Source organism: Babylonia areolata, chromosome 32 (assembly GCF_041734735.1).
Source record: "Babylonia areolata isolate BAREFJ2019XMU chromosome 32, ASM4173473v1, whole genome shotgun sequence".
Lineage (NCBI taxonomy): Eukaryota > Metazoa > Mollusca > Gastropoda > Neogastropoda > Buccinidae > Babylonia > Babylonia areolata.
Genome location: NC_134907.1, coordinates 10,096,755 through 10,112,277, shown reverse-complemented (window position 1 = coordinate 10,112,277; position 15,523 = coordinate 10,096,755). Strand labels below are relative to the sequence as shown.

The 15,523-nt window shown below is 42.5% G+C and overlaps 1 protein-coding gene across 4 annotated transcripts in view; it reads right to left on the bottom strand.

Annotated features, from left to right (window-relative positions):
* Positions 1-605: 605 nt before the first annotated feature.
* The window catches only part of LOC143276533 (sialin-like), a 60,588-nt gene continuing 45,670 nt past the window's right edge, over positions 606-15,523 (bottom strand). For all 4 annotated transcript variants that reach the window (XM_076581078.1, XM_076581081.1, XM_076581079.1 and 1 more), the window contains 9 exons: positions 13,219-13,505; positions 11,902-12,135; positions 8,484-8,571; positions 7,092-7,187; positions 6,104-6,237; positions 4,423-4,572; positions 3,493-3,625; positions 2,222-2,463; positions 606-978 (listed from right to left, as the gene is read on the bottom strand). In XM_076581078.1, coding sequence (XP_076437193.1) covers positions 748-978; positions 2,222-2,463; positions 3,493-3,625; positions 4,423-4,572; positions 6,104-6,237; positions 7,092-7,187; positions 8,484-8,571; positions 11,902-12,135; positions 13,219-13,505 — 1,595 coding nt within the window. In that variant the 3' untranslated portion in view covers positions 606-747. The remainder of the gene's footprint in view (positions 979-2,221; positions 2,464-3,492; positions 3,626-4,422; positions 4,573-6,103; positions 6,238-7,091; positions 7,188-8,483; positions 8,572-11,901; positions 12,136-13,218; positions 13,506-15,523) is intronic.

Sequence of the window (15,523 nt, the reverse complement as noted above, 5' to 3'; positions counted from 1 at the left end):
TATATGTGTGTGTGTGTGTGTGTGTGTGTAAAAAAAACTGTTGTGCTCTCAGCATTTAATTTTTATCAGTGTATGTCTTCATTCTTCTTACAAAAAGAAACAAACCCTAAATCAACAAAAACTAAAAAGAATTTCAAGTGTCTTAAGTTATGAAAAAAAAAGAAAAAAAAGTTTTACAACAGCTCAGGTTTTTCACCGGACTCTTAAAAAAACAATAATAAAAAAAAAAAAACCCAATCAATAGAATTTCAAGCCCCTTAAAAAAGAAAAAAAAGAAAAAAAAAGCGTGTTTGTACTTACAAAAAAAGAAGAAAAAAAGAAGTGTATTTAAAAAAAGAAATAATGACCAATAGAACTTCAAGCTCCTTGAAAAAAAAAGTTATGAAAAATAAAAAGTGCGTTTTAACTTCCAAAAAAAAAAGAAAAGAAAAAAGAACAAATAACGACCAATAGAACTTCAAGCTAACAAAAAAAAACCAAAAGCAAAAAAAAAAAAAAGAAAAAAGAAAAAAAAAGTTTTTACTTACAATAATAAAGTAAAAAAAAAATTTAAAAAAAAATCGAAAAGAAGTAACGACCATTAGAACTTGAAGCTCCTTAAAAAAAAAAAAAAAAAAAAATCGTAAAAATTAAAAGCATGTTTTTACTTCAAAACAATAAAAGAAATAATGACATCAGCGTGCATGTTTTTACACCGGCTCAGGTTTCGTGGTGGAGGCCGGCTTGTTGGAGCTGTTCAGCATCTCCTCAGGCAGCTTTGGCCTCCTCCTCGTCCTCCTCCTCCTCCTCATGCACCTCGTGCAGGTCGTGGAGACCCACGCCGAAGTTGACGTCCTCCTCGTCCTTGTTCTCTTCAGGTTCCTCCTGGTCGGCCCATGGCTGGATGTCCCCCTGCCCCAGCAACACGTAGAAGGCCGCTCCGAAGAAGTAGATGGCTGCGGCCACGTAGAAGGCGTTTTGCCACTCCTCTCGTGTTCTCTGTGGAAGGTGATCTGGTTTTAAATACATGTTTTACTCATGAGTTAACTCATGCCATGATTACTTCCCCTTGTGGACCTGGTACAAGTATTCTCGTACCAACACACTATTCCAATTTCGTTCATTCCCGTTTGGTACAGTTGACATTCTAAACTGATCCGTTTATGGATTCCCGAAGCATGAAAAACGAGGCTATGTTTGACAGATTTAAATCAGCAATTCTTCGTTGATTTTCACCGTTTTTGTGAGCCACCGTGTTTGTGATTTGGTTGCGGTTTTTTTTGTTTTTGTTTTTTGCAGTGGTCTCATGCAGTACTGGTTCAGGGGAGTTGTAGCAGGCATGCAGCTGTGGGGTAGAATGAGTTAATGTGGAGAAGCTGTGCATTCGTAAGCGTGCAATCCTGAGTATGTGATGCAAGGATGCATTTTTTTCTGGAGAGAGTCATCATGTGGGTGGGTGGGTGGTTTCCAATGTTCAGTAACTGCATGAGCATATTCTGGCACATGCTTCCGTGTGTGTGTGTGTGTGTGTGTGTGTGTGTGTGTGTATTATTATTATTATTAAGGTGGCAGAATAGTTAATACTCTTAATTATCTACCAGTACAGTGTCTGTGAGGGTCTGGGTTTGAATCGTGGTCTCGCCCTTTCTTCCCAAGTTTGACTGACTGAAAAAAATCAAACTGATTGTCTCGTCATTCGGATGAAACGATGAACCGAGGTCCCATGTGCAGCACACACTTGGAGCACTGAAAAAGAACCCATGGCAACGAGAGTGCTGTCCTCTGGCAAAATGCTGGAGAAGAAGCCCACTCTGATGGGTACATAATTATATAAGCACGCACTCAAGGCCTGACAAAGCGCGTTGGGTTATGCTGCTGGTCAGGCATCTGCTTAACAGATGTGGTGTAGTTTTATATGGATTTTTCCAAACGTAGAGATGCTGATCCTAGAGAAACTGAAACTGAAACTCCCTGTTGAGTGTTTAGGAGGAAATTTAGAGGGTATTTGGTTAGAAGCTGGGTACTTAAAGGGTGAGGAGTTTAAGTTAAAAGGCATCCAGTCCCACACACACAGATACGTACACATACGTACAACAAAAAACAACAAAATAAAATACTCCCCTTCCCCTACAAACACACACACACACACACACACACACAAATCGCACCAAAAAAACACGCCAACCCAAGAAAACTGTCCAAACCACCAAACTCACGTTAGTGGTTAAAACACCCAACTCACGTTAGTGGTCAAAGCAGCCACCACGTAGGGCGCCAGAATTCCCGGCACTGTGGCAGCCGTGTTGGTGATGCCGAAGAGTGTGCCAGCATAGGCTGGAGCGATGTCTCCGTGGTTGATGAAGTAGCCAGAGAACTGGAAGCCGCACAGGCCGACAGAGATGGTCAGCATCACCACAGCCTCCATCTGCTGATTGCAATCCATGAAGCCAGTGCCGATCAGGAAGCAGCCGGGACCGATCATGCCTGTTGATTGGTCAGTTGGACAGTTGGTTGGTTGGTTGGTTGATCGATCGAAGCCGCAGGGAGGGGACAAAACCAAACCAAATGTTATATACCTTTGTGCTACAGGAGGGTGACAAAAGAAAATCAAAACCAAACGTTATATACCTTTCTGGAGGCCGGGGGGGTACAAAACAAATTCAAAACAAAACGTTATATACCATTGTGCCACAGAGAAGGGTGGGTAAGGGACAAAACAAAATTAAAACAAAACATTATATACCACTGTGCCACAAGAGGAGGACAAAACAAAATTAAAACAAAACATTATATACCATTGTGCCACAAGAGGACAAAACAAAATTAAAACAAAACGTTATATGCCACTGTGCCACAAGAGGAGGACAAAACAAAATTAAAACAAAACATTATATACCATTGTGCCACAAGAGGAGGACAAAACAAAATTAAAACAAAACGTTATATGCCACTGTGCCACAAGAGGAGGACAAAACAAAATTCAAACAAAATGTTATATAGCACTGAGTCACAGGAGAAGGGGGAGGGGGTAAAAACAAAATCAAAACAAAACATAACGCTATAAACCACAATGATTATGTTGGTTCTGTTTGTTCTTTTTTCATTTTGTTTTTAAAGCAGATCTTCTTCTTCTTCTTCTGCGTTCATGGGCTGCAACTCACATTCACTCGTATAAACGGGAGTGGGCTTTTACGTGTATGACCGTTTTTTAACCCGCCATGTAGGCAGCCATACTCCGCTTTCTGGGGTAAAGCAGATGTCATGTAACACATATGCGATGGATCAGGTCAAAGAACAGCGACAGAGATGATGATAATGATTATGACGACAACGATGACGAAATGAATCCTTGAGATCGTTGACGACAAAGATGAAGGCAACGCCCACCGAAAGCGATGACGATGATGATGATTATGACCATGACGATGAGGATGAAATCAATTTTGGAGATTGTTGATTGACAACAATGACCATGAGGATGACGACGAGGACGAGGATGAGGACAACACCCACCAATGGCGGCCATCAGTTTGCGGGTCCAGCCGACGGAGAGGATCTCCCTGGAGATGAGAAAGTCAGCCAGCATGCCGGAGACAGTGATGAAGAACCAGAAGGCCAGGTAAGGCAGCATGGAGAACACGCCGTTCTGCGGGAGAGGGAGAAAAAAGAACGGAAGAGAATTAGAATAATCATTGTTAATACGTTTGACGCAATGATGACTTTTGGAAAGAAGAAACATCCAGTTTTGGAGGTTATGAATCATCATCACCATCACCATGATCATTATCATGAATCATCATCATCATCATGAAATATAATAATAATAAAGGACATGTGGTATGCCCAATCTAATGATACAAAAGCTCTGGATGTTTACAATGAAAAAATACAAGAATGTATGCATACTAAAAACACATGCAATACGCCTGCACACACAAATCCTCCCACTCTAATTCCAACCCACAAACCCACACCCACTCCACACAAGATGTACACACACACGCGCACGCATGCAAGTAGCCCTTAGCCGCTCAAGGTATATGAACATGCGCACGTTTAAAAATAGTTACAATAATTGAAGGAAAAATTGAACTAAAATAATCAAAATTAAAATAAAACATAAAAGTGAAGACTAGAAGTTATTTACTGATCATAATCATCATCATGAATCATCATCACAACGTAATGAATCATCATCATCATCATCACATTCATAGTCATCATCACCACCACCATAAATCATCACCATCATGAATCATCATCACCATGATTCATCATTAACATCACCACCATTATCATCACGATGAGCCCCCCCCCAGCCCCTACCCCCTCCATAACGCACACCCATTCCCACACCGCAACCAACCTTCCGCCCCCCCCCCCCACCCATCCCCTCACCACTCTACACCCCCTCCCACACCCCCATGCCCCACACACACTTACCGACTTGATGTCGAACTTGAGAACTTCCTTCATGTAGGACGGAATCTGGGTCAGCAGCATGTAGACGCCATAGTTGCCACACATGTGAGCCATAGTGATTGCCCACATGGCCCGGCAAGTGAAGATGGACTTCCAGGGGGTGGGCATCCGCTGAAATCAGAACCAGACCTTTATTGACGAAATGAAACGAAACGAAACGAAACGACATCGAAAGCCACATCAAAAAGAATACATGCACACAGTACCATCAACAAGAAAGATATCAACGACAAAATCCACTGAAAATCACACAGGCCATCAATAGCATCAAAGTTTCTGGATTAATTCAGTTCCTTGCATCAATGGAAAACAATCTAGGAATCGTTCAGTTCCTTGTATCTATAACAGAACAGTCTCTGTATCATTTAGTTCCATGTATCCATAGCAGAACAGTCCAGGGTTAATTCAATTCATTGTATCCACAGCGAAACAGATTTGGATCATTGAATTCCTTGTGTCCATAGCAGAACTGTCTAAAAATCATCCAGTTCCTAGTATCCACAGCGGTACAGTCAAGTGATTGTTCAGTTCTTTGTATCCAGAGATGAGCAGTCTCTTGATAGTTCAGTTCCTTGTATCCATACCGAAATACTTTTATCCATAGCGAAAGTCTACTCAGGACCTTGTATCCATAGCGAAACAGTCAACCCAGGACCTTGTATCCATAGCGAAACAGTCCACCCAGGACGGACCTTGTATCCATAGTGAAACAGTCAACCCAGGACCTTGTATCCATAGCGAAACAGTCAACCCAGGACGGACCTTGTATCCATAGCGAAACAGTCCACTCAGGACCTTGTATCCATAGTGAAACAGTCAACCCAGGACCTTGTATCCATAGCGAAACAGTCCACCCAGGACGGACCTTGTATCCATAGTGAAACAGTCCACCCAGGACGGACCTTGTATCCATAGTGTAACAGTCCACCCAGGACGGACCTTGTATCCATAGCGAAACAGTCCACTCAGGACCTTGTATCCATAGTGAAACAGTCAACCCAGGACCTTGTATCCATAGCGAAACAGTCAACCCAGGACCTTGTATCCATAGCAAAACAGTCAACCCAGGACCTTGTATCCATAGTGAAACAGTCAACCCAGGACCTTGTATCCATAGTGAAACAGTCAACCCAGGACCTTGTATCCATAGCGAAACAGTCCACCCAGGACGGACCTTGTATCCATAGTGAAACAGTCAACCCAGGACCTTGTATCCATAGCGAAACAGTCCACCCAGGACGGACCTTGTATCCATAGTGAAACAGTCAACCCAGGACCTTGTATCCATAGCGAAACAGTCCACTCAGGACCTTGTATCCATAGAGAAACAGTCAACCCAGGACCTTGTATCCATAGCGAAACAGTCAACCCAGGACCTTGTATCCATAGCAAAACAGTCAACCCAGGACCTTGTATCCATAGTGAAACAGTCAACCCAGGACCTTGTATCCATAGTGAAACAGTCAACCCAGGACCTTGTATCCATAGCGAAACAGTCCACCCAGGACGGACCTTGTATCCATAGTGAAACAGTCAACCCAGGACCTTGTATCCATAGAGAAACAGTCAACCCAGGACCTTGTATCCATAGCGAAGCAGTATGAGGATCAACCGCAGAAGTAAGAACGAATTCTGTACTCACCTTCGTGCCCTTGACACGATTTCCCAGCGAGTACTCGATGTACTTCTTTTCAATGTCGGAGATTCTCTTGTTCTCATCTGGGGAGTCAGTGGCGAAGACGATCCACACGATGCACCAGATAAAGCCACAGGTACCTGCAATGGAACACGAAAATTTCTGAAAATATGGTTGATCTTTTTTTTTTTTTAAACAGAATCACAGAGCATGTGACCCCATCCAGGCCTTCGGGGTGCACTAGATACAGTCACAGGTACCTGCAATGGAACGTGCACATCTCTGACGATAATACAGTTAATATATATATTTTTTTACATATTTACAGAGCCTGTGAAATAAAGAATAAAGGGAAAAAGAACGAAAGAAAGAATGGGAGGAAGGAAGGAAGAATGAAGGGAAGAAAGGGTAGGGTAACGGGCGCAATAGCTGAGTGGTTAATTAAAGCGTTGGACTGTCAAGCTGAGGGTCCCGGGTTCGAATCACAGTGACGGCACCTGGTGGGTAAAGGGTGGAGATTTTTCCAATCTCCCAGGTCAACATATGTGCAGACCTGTCGGTGCCTGAACCCCCTTCGTGTGTATACGCATGCAGAAGATCAAATACGCACGTTAAAGATCCTGTAATCCATGTCAGCGTTCGGTGGGTTATGGAAACAAGAACATACCCTGCATGCACACCCCCGAAAACGGAGTATGGCTGCCTACATGGCGGGGTAAAAACGGTCATACACGTAAAAGTCCACTCGTGTGCATACGAGTGAACGTGGGAGTTGCAGCCCACGAACGCAGAAGAAGAAGAAGAATGGGTAAGGCATAATTCAGTGAGCCACGCTTCATGCTCTTCCCATGCTTTTTTGTGTGTGTTTTATGTGTTTATGCTTCATTCTTTATTTGAATAAAAATTGTTCAAAGCAAGGAAGGGAGGAAGGCAGAAATAAGGAAAGAAAGAAAGGAAGAAATAAAGGAAGGAAGGAAGTAAGAAAGACACTGACCAATGAAGTAGAAGACGGTGGGCCAGCCCCCATCAAACCCATAGGCACACAGGAAGCCCCCCACAGGGAAGATCATGGCATTTCCAAACTGACCCCCTGTGTGAACAGAATAAATCAATTCAACTGGGGAAACATCATGGCATTTCCAAACTGACGCCCTGTGAAAACAGAACAAATCAATTCAACAGGGGAAATATCATGGCATTTCCAAACTGACCCCCTGTATGAGGAGAATTAATCAATCAATTAATTTGGGAATAGAGCATGGCATTTCCAACCTGCCCCCCAACCCCTGCATGAGCAGAAATTCAATGAATAACTGAAAGAATAAATAAATGAATATTAAAATAAAACTGGGAAAGATTATGTCATTTCCAACCTGCCCCCTCTCCCAACCCCTGTATGAGCAGAAATTTAATAAATAAACAGATAATTAGATTTCAAAATAAAATTGGGAAAGATCATGGCATTTCCAGATTGCCCCTTAGCATGAGCAGAATAAACAGTTAAATAGACAGACTGATGACAACTAACAAATTAATCAACTAGATAAATAGAAAAATTTTTTTAAATAATAAAGATCACGGAATTTCCAAACTGCCCCCCCCCCCCCCCACCCCCCAACCACCCCTGTGTGAACACATCATATCACTTTTGTCCAAAATGAATATACGATTCTTACACGCATTATATTCTGAATGTAAAAGTACGAAAGGAAGCTGAAACAAGAGATAGATACAGACATATACACCGAAATGACTTATGTTAAACACGAGAAAAAAACTGAGTTACAGCAAACAAAAATAGACCTATTCTTGATACTAACACAATTCAAAATTGATGTTAGAGTCATGGGTAAAAAAAAATATCAAAACTGTTGTTTAAATTGTAATCATATCTCTTCAAACGTTGCGAGTGACTTGACATTGACCTAAAAATAGGTGGACCTATTTTTAGACCAATGGAGAGTGGTGGCCCTTATATATATATATATATATATATATATATATATGATAGTCAGTCGTATATATATATATATATATATATATATAAATATATATATGATAGTCAGTCGTGTCCGACTATGACCATAAGAATAGCAGAGGAAACTGCTGTTCCGATTATTTGGGCTTGAATTTGATTATAGTGGAGAATGTCTTGCCCAAGTTACATCCCCACTCTCTAGGCCAAGAGGGTTTTAGGACAGTCGGCATTGGGATGGTTCCCAAAGGCCAACTAGCCCACAAGGCTGCAGCACTAAGAGCCAGTGCAATTTTACCTCCTAGTTTGAGAGTCATAGTCCTTCACAAAAGACTAAGCTGTAAATGATTTCCCATTGACTGGAGGAACCATTGATAATACAGCTCTCACCTTGCTGTTGATGGCCCTTACCTGCATAGGAAAACCCGATCAGACGACTCCTTTCATTGGGTGGTGCCCAGCGGTACCACAGGGCTTGGGCGGCAGGGTACATCACTCCCTGACACACAGACAAGGAAGGGACACAACTGATAAAAGCAGCCAATGCCTTGTCTCTCGAACAAATCCGTTAAGATTAAATAGAACTGTGCAATCAACAACCATCTACCTGAAGATCTAGTCATCAGCCCCATCCACATGTAATGTGCGGCTTCTGTTCAAACGTGTGTGTGTGTGTGTGTGTGTGTGCGCGCACACACACACACACACGTGCATGTGTAAGCGTGCACAAGTGTTTGTATTGATACGCACATGTATGTATCGTGATTTCTACTGTATCTGTGTTTGTGTATGATTTTCAGTTTGTGTTTGTACCTGAACAACTTTTTTTTTCTTTTTTTTGGGGGGTGTGGGGGGTGGGCTCCAACCTCCCCCTTTTTTTTCTTTTTTCTTCCTTCCTTTTTCTTTTCTTTTTTTATGGGGCCTCCATCCTCCTCTTTTTTTCCTCACATCTTTCTTTTTCTTCTTTCACAGACTCATATTTACCTCTCATGCACCACTTTCGCCCACACACCTTAACTAATCACTTTCATTTTTTCCCCTATCGTCAGGCGCAGCAATTGCCTCAGTGTATCTTGAGGCATGCATTTTAAGAACATTCAATGTCTGTGTACATTTGCCAGGGTTTTTCTGATGTTCTACTGTTCTGATGTATGCATTCTAAACATGTATGACAAGTGATTACATCTGTCTGGGTTTATTGTTGCCCTTGTGTGAGTTGTTTGTTGGATATTGAAGCTTTTTTCTGTCCTCCATTCTCTCTCTCTTTCTCCTCTATCATAACCTAATACATAAAAAAAGATCTGTCATCTGTATCATAACAATGGACCGACCCTATCTTCCCTTTTAATGTTTACATTTGTTTACATGCCAGTGGTTTTGTTGACCTAGTGCATGTATGTAACAGTGTATGCGGAGTTAGAAGTGGTAGGGCACATCTGTTCTGAACAACTTGACTTTCAAAAGGTGTCAGCCAATTGATTGTTAAACTCACTCAGTACGGCCAGTCCTCTCTTCTCCTCTACACAGACCCCTCGGATGTCCAGTGGGTGTCTGAATGACCCAACCTTTAGCTTCCGTCGTCAGAACTGTGGTATTCTATGTCAACATTCACGTCTTCAGTATAAGAGCCTTCTGCTTGCAATATTTTGATGATGGTAATTGGGGTGAAACGCTGTTAACGTCGTCTCTTTCGCCGTTCGTATGGAAAGGGTTAACTCACACAGCCAAACAGCTACCAAGATACTGAACGCATGACGGGGCTCTCACTTAGACAGACATCCAGGACCACGCCCCCTCGAAAACGGGACCATCAGTTTCAGTTTCAGTTTCAGTAGCTCAAGGAGGCGTCACTGCGTTCAGACAAATCCATATACGCTACACCACATCTGCCAAGCAGATGCCTGACCAGCAGCATAACCCAACGTGCTTAGTCAGGTCTTGAAAAAAATGAAAAAAGGTGAATAAATAATAGATAAATACATTAAAAAAGAACTACTACTAATAATAATATGTATAAGGCACAAAACGTGATGAAGTCATCTATAAGCGTACATAAATTAAAAAAGAAAAAAAAGGTATAATAATAATAAAATAAATATATAAAAAAAGACAACAATGACGATAAATAAGCAAATAAATGTAAAACATGGAGACACACATTCACACATACACCCACATATGCATAACAGATATGCACCAAACATGCAGTTTCACAGATATGAAAGCACAGTCAAATACACATAAACGTACATGAGCCCCAACACACACACGCACACACACACACACACATTACCCTGCACCTCCTCTACCCTCCCTCCTCCACACACTCATCAATGAACGAAGGTCCACGCCCTGAATGACTTCACATTTTAGGGCTTTTTTGCCAATAGGTCATTAAATTCGATACATCTCTTACTATCATGAAACAGCTCTTTCCAGGACTCCCTCCTTGGAACAACAGTCAAAATGCATTCACAGATTAACATGCAGCCAGGAACCCCAAAGCCGCCTCTCCGCTCAATCAACGTACAGACTTCAGAAGAACTGGGTATGACACACACACACACACATACACACACACACACACACATCCTCACTTCCCCAATACCGATGAGAACTCTCACAACGAGGAAGAAGTAAGGGTCGGCCCTGGCGCACACACACACACACACACACACACACACACACTCACCTCCCCAATACCGATGAGGACTCTCACAACGAGGAAGAAGTAAGGGTCGGCCCTGGCACACACACACACACAGACACACACACACAGAGACACACACACACACACACACACACAGAGACACACACACACACCCTCACCTCCCCAATACCGATGAGAACTCTCACAACGAGGAAGAAGTAAGGGTCAGCCCTGGCACACACACACACACACACACAGACACACACACACACACACCCTCACCTCCCCAATACCGATGAGAACTCTCACGACGAGGAAGAAGTAAGGGTCAGCCCTGGTACACACACACACACAGACACACACACAGACACACGCACACACACACACAGACAGACACACACACACACACACACAGAGACACACACACACAGACACACACACACACAGACAGACACACACACACACACACACACACACACCCTCACCTCCCCAATACCGATGAGAACTCTCACAACGAGGAAGAAGTAAGGGTCAGCCCTGGCGCACACACACACACACACACACACAACACACACACACACACACACACACACACAGACACACACTCACCTCCCCAATACCGATGAGGACTCTCACAACGAGGAAGAAGTAAGGGTCGGCCCTGGCACACACACACACACAGACACACACACACACACACAGAGACACACACACACACACACACACACAGAGACACACACACACACACACACACACAGAGACACACACACACAGACACACACACACACCCTCACCTCCCCAATACCAATGAGGACTCTCACGACGAGGAAGAAGTAAGGGTCAGCCCTGGCGCACACACACACACACACACACACAGGCAACACACACACACACAGAGACACACACACACACACACACACAGACACACACACCCTCACCTCCCCAATACCGATGAGAACTCTCACAACGAGGAAGAAGTAAGGGTCAGCCCTGGCACACACACACACACACACACAGACACACACACCCTCACCTCCCCAATACCGATGAGGACTCTCACGACGAGGAAGAAGTAAGGGTCAGCCCTGGCACACACACACACACACACACACAACACACACACACACACACACACACACACACACACACACACACACACACACACACACACACCCTCACCTCCCCAATACCGATGAGGACTCTCACGACGAGGAAGAAGTAAGGGTCAGCCCTGGCACAGAAGGGAGAGACGATGGTGAGGATGGACACGGGCAGCATGCCCATGATGATGACCTTCTTGGCCCCGAACCGCTCGGCCACCATGCCCCCCACCACCTGCAGGATCAGGTAGCCCCAGAAGAAGGCGCCCAGGATGAGGCCCTGCAAGGGTTTGTCCCAGTGGAACTCCCCTTCCTGAAAAAAAAACCCAACCACAACAGTGTGTGAGGCCCTGTAAAGCTTTGTACCAGTGGAACTCTCCTTCCTGAAAAAAAAGGAGAGTGTATGAGGCCCTTAAAGGGTTTGAAGAAAGAAGAGAGTGTGTGTGAGGTCCTATAAGGTTTTTGTCCCAGTGGAACTATCCTTTCTGCAAATCAGAGAGTATATGAGGCCCTGTAAGGGTTTGTCCCTGCAAACAAGGGAGTATATGAGGCCCTGCAAGGGTTTGTCCCAGTTGATCTCCCTGGAAAAGAAAGAGGGTGTATGAGGCCCTGTAAGCGTTTGTCCCAGTGGAACTCTCCTTCCTGCGTAAGAGTGTATGAGGCCCCATAAGGGTTTGTCTCAGTGGAACTCCCCTTCCTGCAAAACAGGGAGAGTCTGACGCCCTGCAAAGGTTTGTCCCTACAAAACAAGAGTGTATGAGGCCCCGCAAGGGTTTGTCCTGATGGAAACCCCCTTCCTGCAACAGAGGAGAAGAGAGTGTGAGGAGTAGAAATATGCAGAGAGAGAGTGGGACAGAGAGAGAGAGAGAGAGAGAGAGATTCTGAGGTGATGCCCTTTCATGGGGTAGCAGAATACGATATACAAACAACTTCTCTCCCCCCCATCCCCAGCACCTTTGACATTCTTCAACACTTCAGGACACTTTTCTTCCAGCTCATCCATGGACAATGTACTAGGAGATAAACGTCGTTAACTATTCTGACCACCTTCTTCCTGTAAAATACAGCATACAAAACAACCCCACCCCCACCAAACTCACCCCTGTGGCATTCTTCGACAATTCTGAATATTTCTCTCCAAGCTCCTTCTTGGACAATGTACTTGGAAATAAACGTCGTTAACTATTCTGACCACCTTCTTCCTGTAAAATACAGCATTCAAAACAACCCCACCCCCACCAAACTCACCCCTGTGGCATTCTTCGACAGTTCTGAATATTTCTCTCCAAGCTCCTTCTTGGACAATGTACTAGGAGATAAACGTCGTTAACTATTCTGACCACCTTCTTCCTGTAAAATACAGCATACAAAACAACCCCACCCCCACCAAACTCACCCCTGTGGCGTTCTTAGACAGCTCCGGACACTTCTCTTCCTCCACCTTGACCGTGGTTGAGATGGGGGTGGTGGTGGTGCTGATGTTGTAGAGGGAGGTTCCGTTGACCAGGGTGACGTTGAGGCCTCCAGCTCCAGCTCCATTGGTGGCGGAGTCCTTGGGGCCATGGTCGTGGACCACCATGGAGACGATGGCGATGCTGAGGTTGACGCGCTGGGCGTACAGGAAGAGGAAGCCGAAGAAACAGATGACGGACAGGATGAACCTCTGGGAAGTCCACCAGGGGACTGGTGGGGGTGGGGGTGGATTGGGTGACGGGTGACGTCAGTTGGTGACGACGATGATGATGTCGGCGATGATGACGTCCGTGATGACGTCGATGATTTTTTTTTTATTTTCAGGGTTGGTTGTTGTTTTTTTTCCCCAAGGGTAGGGAGGGATAAAGGGGAAAAAAGAATTAGTAAGCTGTTGTGTACAAAATAAGAGAAATAACTTAGAGGGAGGAAAAAACGAATAAAGAATGAGAGAAATAGCATACAAAGAAGGGGGAGGGGGATAAAAGAAGCGAGGAATTAGTACGTTGTGTAGAGTATGAACTATTCAGGGAAAATAAAACGAATAAATAAATAGATATGTAAACAGATAAATAATAAACGAATAAGTGAATAAATAAATAAATAAATAAACCAGTTGTGTAGAATAAGATAGATAATTATTGTAGAACATATGACACTGGAAGGGATCAAATGACCAAGAAATATTCAGTGGTGTGAAATGAAAAATGAATAATTAGATAAATAAATAATAAACAAACAGATAAATGAATAAACAAACAAACAAACAAATAAATAAATACTTTAAAAAAAATCAAAACGAAAAGAATCGGTGAGAAACAACAAAGACAACTGGTGGAACAACAAACTCGAACATACAATCAAATTAGTTGGCAACAAATGACAATTCTTTGAAAAAAAAGTGTGTGAAATAAAACAACCATTAAATGAAACGAATCAGTAAGTCTGCAAATTAAAGTTAATATCGAACAATTAATCAACACAGGAAATAATTGGTATAAGTTACTGTGTAATAAGAAAACAAATCAAATAAAGGCAATTAGCAAACGTTTAAAATAAAAGAAATATCGATCAAGTAATCGATTTGTTATGATCAAACAACCAGAATGAGTAAAATGCGAAAACTAAAATAAATACCGAAAAGATAATTTCCTTGTAGGGACCAACATTACTGACAAAGAAATCTGTAAGCATGTAAGATAAAACAAAAATAAAACAACCATGAAAAAAACGACCAATAAAAAAAAGAAAAAAAAAAAAGAAAATCAGTAAATGAGTCAAATGAATGAACACATCGAACACGTAATTAATCTGTAAGAATCAAACAATCAGATTCAGCAATAAAACAAGTATATAAACAATTCAATTGATCTGAATCAAAAGTGATTACTATAGTTAATTCAGAAGATGCATTGACTGTTTATGCAATTATTTAAGGTACTGCTTAAGAAACCAAGCAAAATAAAACCAGTAAATTTCAGGAACAAACAGTTAATCAAAAAAAGGAAACGTAAAAATTAATGAGAGTCATGAACAAATGAATATAAATTATGAGAAATATTCTGTGTATAAACATATATGGATAAGAAATTACCCATCCTACCTCCCTTATCTCTCTCTTTATCAACCCCCCCCCCCTCCAACCCCCCCCCCCCCCCCCAAAAAAAAAACCCCAACAAAACTATATGACTCAAAACAAATGTCATGAACAAAGAAAAGTATTCAAATAAATAACAAATAAAACAGAACTCAGTTTGCAAAATCACGCACAAATCAAGAAATGATAAGCGTACCTTTGTATACTTTCTTCAATCAAACTGCAAACATTAGTACGCCAAAAATTTAAGCGAATAGAAATACAATAATGAATCAACTATATATAATCATCACACACAAAAATTCCCATAAGATATCCTAACATTACACTGAATTTGATATATATTTCTTTTCTTTTTTTTTCAGCTCCAGCATTGCAAGCATTGGTCAATTTGTTAGTGCAGCTTCGACTTTGGTCACAATACGTGGTGGTAAAAAAAAACAAACAAAAAAAAACTACTATAATAGCGCGTCACTAGTGGTTACAAGAATATTTTCCACTTTCCCCTCTCATTCTACTAGCATTATCAAGTGCATACTGTCTGCTACGGTACCTGTTTAGAACGTGTACGTATGCTTCGAAATAAACGGGCGCAACAGCCGAGTGGTTAAAGTGTTGAACTTTCAATCTGAGG